The sequence below is a fragment of the Telmatherina bonti genome, assembly GCF_933228915.1.
Source record: "Telmatherina bonti genome assembly, chromosome: 17".
Lineage (NCBI taxonomy): Eukaryota > Metazoa > Chordata > Actinopteri > Atheriniformes > Telmatherinidae > Telmatherina > Telmatherina bonti.
This window is the reverse complement of record NC_136615.1, coordinates 26,058,343-26,060,575: the sequence shown is the minus strand read 5'-3', so window position 1 is coordinate 26,060,575 and position 2,233 is coordinate 26,058,343. Positions and strand designations below refer to the sequence as shown.

The window sequence follows — 2,233 nt, the reverse complement described above, 5'->3', positions numbered from 1 at the left end:
CCAACAAGCCTGTCTCACCCACGCTCTTCAGATGCTCTGTTCTGTTCAATTTAGCCTTAAACTCAAGTTTAACAGACAAACGTTCTTAGACATTACACAGATCTTTCTTTTCTCTTCATTAATATGCTTGTTTTAGGTCATTAGACCAGTATGGCCAGCAGCGGCCCTGGAGGGAGGATACTTTTAAAGGATAAAAGATTGGAGGCTTAATGTCTTTGCTTGATCCAGCTGTTTGTGGAAGACTTTACTGGCACTGGTCGCTGGGAAGGTGCTCGTGATCGGGGTTCCAATGCGATCTGCTGAAACACTCTGCAGCCTTCCTGTCGCACTCACAGATGAACATCTCACATTCGTTGTTTTTGTCTAAATCAGATAAAGTAGAAAGGGGCAAGTTTCAGTTTCCGATCAGCAAAAAGGAAACACTAAAATAGAAAAAATAAATAAATAAAACACAAAAACATTTAAAAAAAGAATCTTATTCTTTTCATCTACTCACTTGTACAGGTGATTATTTTGTTTTCCTCATCGCATGTGTAGTCATAGAACTCAGTGTAAGGGTTGTCGAGGATGGGCCAGCATTCAGGATGCTGCATAGCGTCGCTGTAACACTGGTCATGCACTTGGCAGCACCTGCAGGTGAAAACGTCAAACAAAAGCTTTTTTAGACAAAAATCAAGAGTTAACTTCAGCATAGTTAGAGTATGAAGTGTTTTTTAACCTGTCCAGATCATCAACGGGTGTGCCGGAGCCTCCCAGTCCACAGTAGCAGCCGTAGTCGGAGTAGTCAAGAGCCGGCCAGCTGTTGGGCATCAGGCACAGGATCATCCTCCTGAACTGGTTGAGGGCCCTGTAGTCCAAAGTGTTGGCTGTAGCGCAACAACAGGGCACAATTGTAGTTAAATTGTACAAAGACAATGGTCTGTTCACAACAATGTGCACAGATGAACAGTTTTTATTCATTTGTACCTACCCACAGAGAGGCCTACAGCCAAAAGAAAGATAGTGTGAAAGGCATTCATCCTCTAAGCGAGACGGTCAATCGCAGAGTGGCTCGGAGTCTAAAACAAGGCCTCTTTATACGTCAGGTGTGGGGCCCTGCCCGTCAGCTGTTCATACAACATGGGGTCACACGAACTCTTGACACTAACGCAAAGAAACATATGCAAATCTGGCAACCATTCTCACACCCTGTGGGCTCTGAACCTCATGACATGTTGCCAAATAGACTTCTTTCTAGATTAGAGTAACACAGCACTGGACTGAGGGAGCCAACAGGATCACAAACAACACTCAAAGTCTGTTATGTAATAAACCTTAGACCATCTGGGATATTATATAATTTAGGAATTTTTGGTGTTATTTATCCCTGTTAACAAGTCTTAAAGTTTACACTAATACTTTTTGTCATAATATTAATTTCAGTATTGTCTCTAGAGACCAGTCCGCACCTCTATCCTTGTCTTATAAACCCACTTCTTTATAGTGTGCAGAATGTGGTTTTGTTTGGTCTTGTTGACAAATACATGGGTGTCATCCTAAAAAAAATCACATCACCCTAAGGCAGCTTATGTTGCTGGAAAATCTCAGTGAAGTTTTTGGCACGTAGGCTGCCAGTGAGAGTGTATAAACTTTGCTAGGGCAATAACACAACTCCCTACCATTGCAAACCTGCTTTGCTGATTTAAAGCAAATAACAGTCTTGATGGTCCTTTGGTTCTGAGAGCACAGTGCTTATTTCATCCAAACAGATCTACAGTACTGATTCTTCTGGCCGCAATATCCATTTACATTGAGTGATGGTCCCTCCCAGGTGCTTCTCAGCCCAAAGGTCAATGTTGCTAAACTAAATAAATGTAAGGCAGGGAGGGCTGGTATCTAACAGGCACAAATACATCTGAATCAAATAAATTTAACAGCTTCTCGTCAACCTATTTGTTTGTTTCAGCCAATGTTTTGACCAATGCTCCATGTGTCTGCAGAATACTCACCGTCGAGGACTGGAGCTCACCTGTGGTGTAAAAATTCTACAACAGTAAAACCAAATGATATCTTTGATCAGAACTTCTTACATATAATTTATGGCTATGGTTTATTGGGTACACAAATGAGTGATTGCATATTTTTATACTTTTTTTATTTAAAACTTTGCTTTCCTGATTAAAATATTTGAAAATGACTAAAAAAGGAAGAAAAAGAAAAACAGTTCTGCATAGTTTGCTAGTTTAGCCATTTC

At 40.8% G+C, this 2,233-nt stretch overlaps 1 protein-coding gene across 1 annotated transcript; it reads right to left on the bottom strand.

Annotated features, from left to right (window-relative positions):
• Positions 1-244: 244 nt before the first annotated feature.
• Positions 245-1,019, bottom strand: LOC306768671 (phospholipase A2-like; the record flags this gene model as incomplete). The annotated part of the gene is made up of 4 exons (XM_079257086.1): positions 245-363; positions 497-630; positions 719-866; positions 971-1,019. The coding sequence occupies 4 exons, from the start codon at positions 1,017-1,019 to the stop codon at positions 245-247; spliced, it is 450 nt and encodes a 149-aa protein (XP_079113212.1).
• Positions 1,020-2,233: the final 1,214 nt, after the last annotated feature.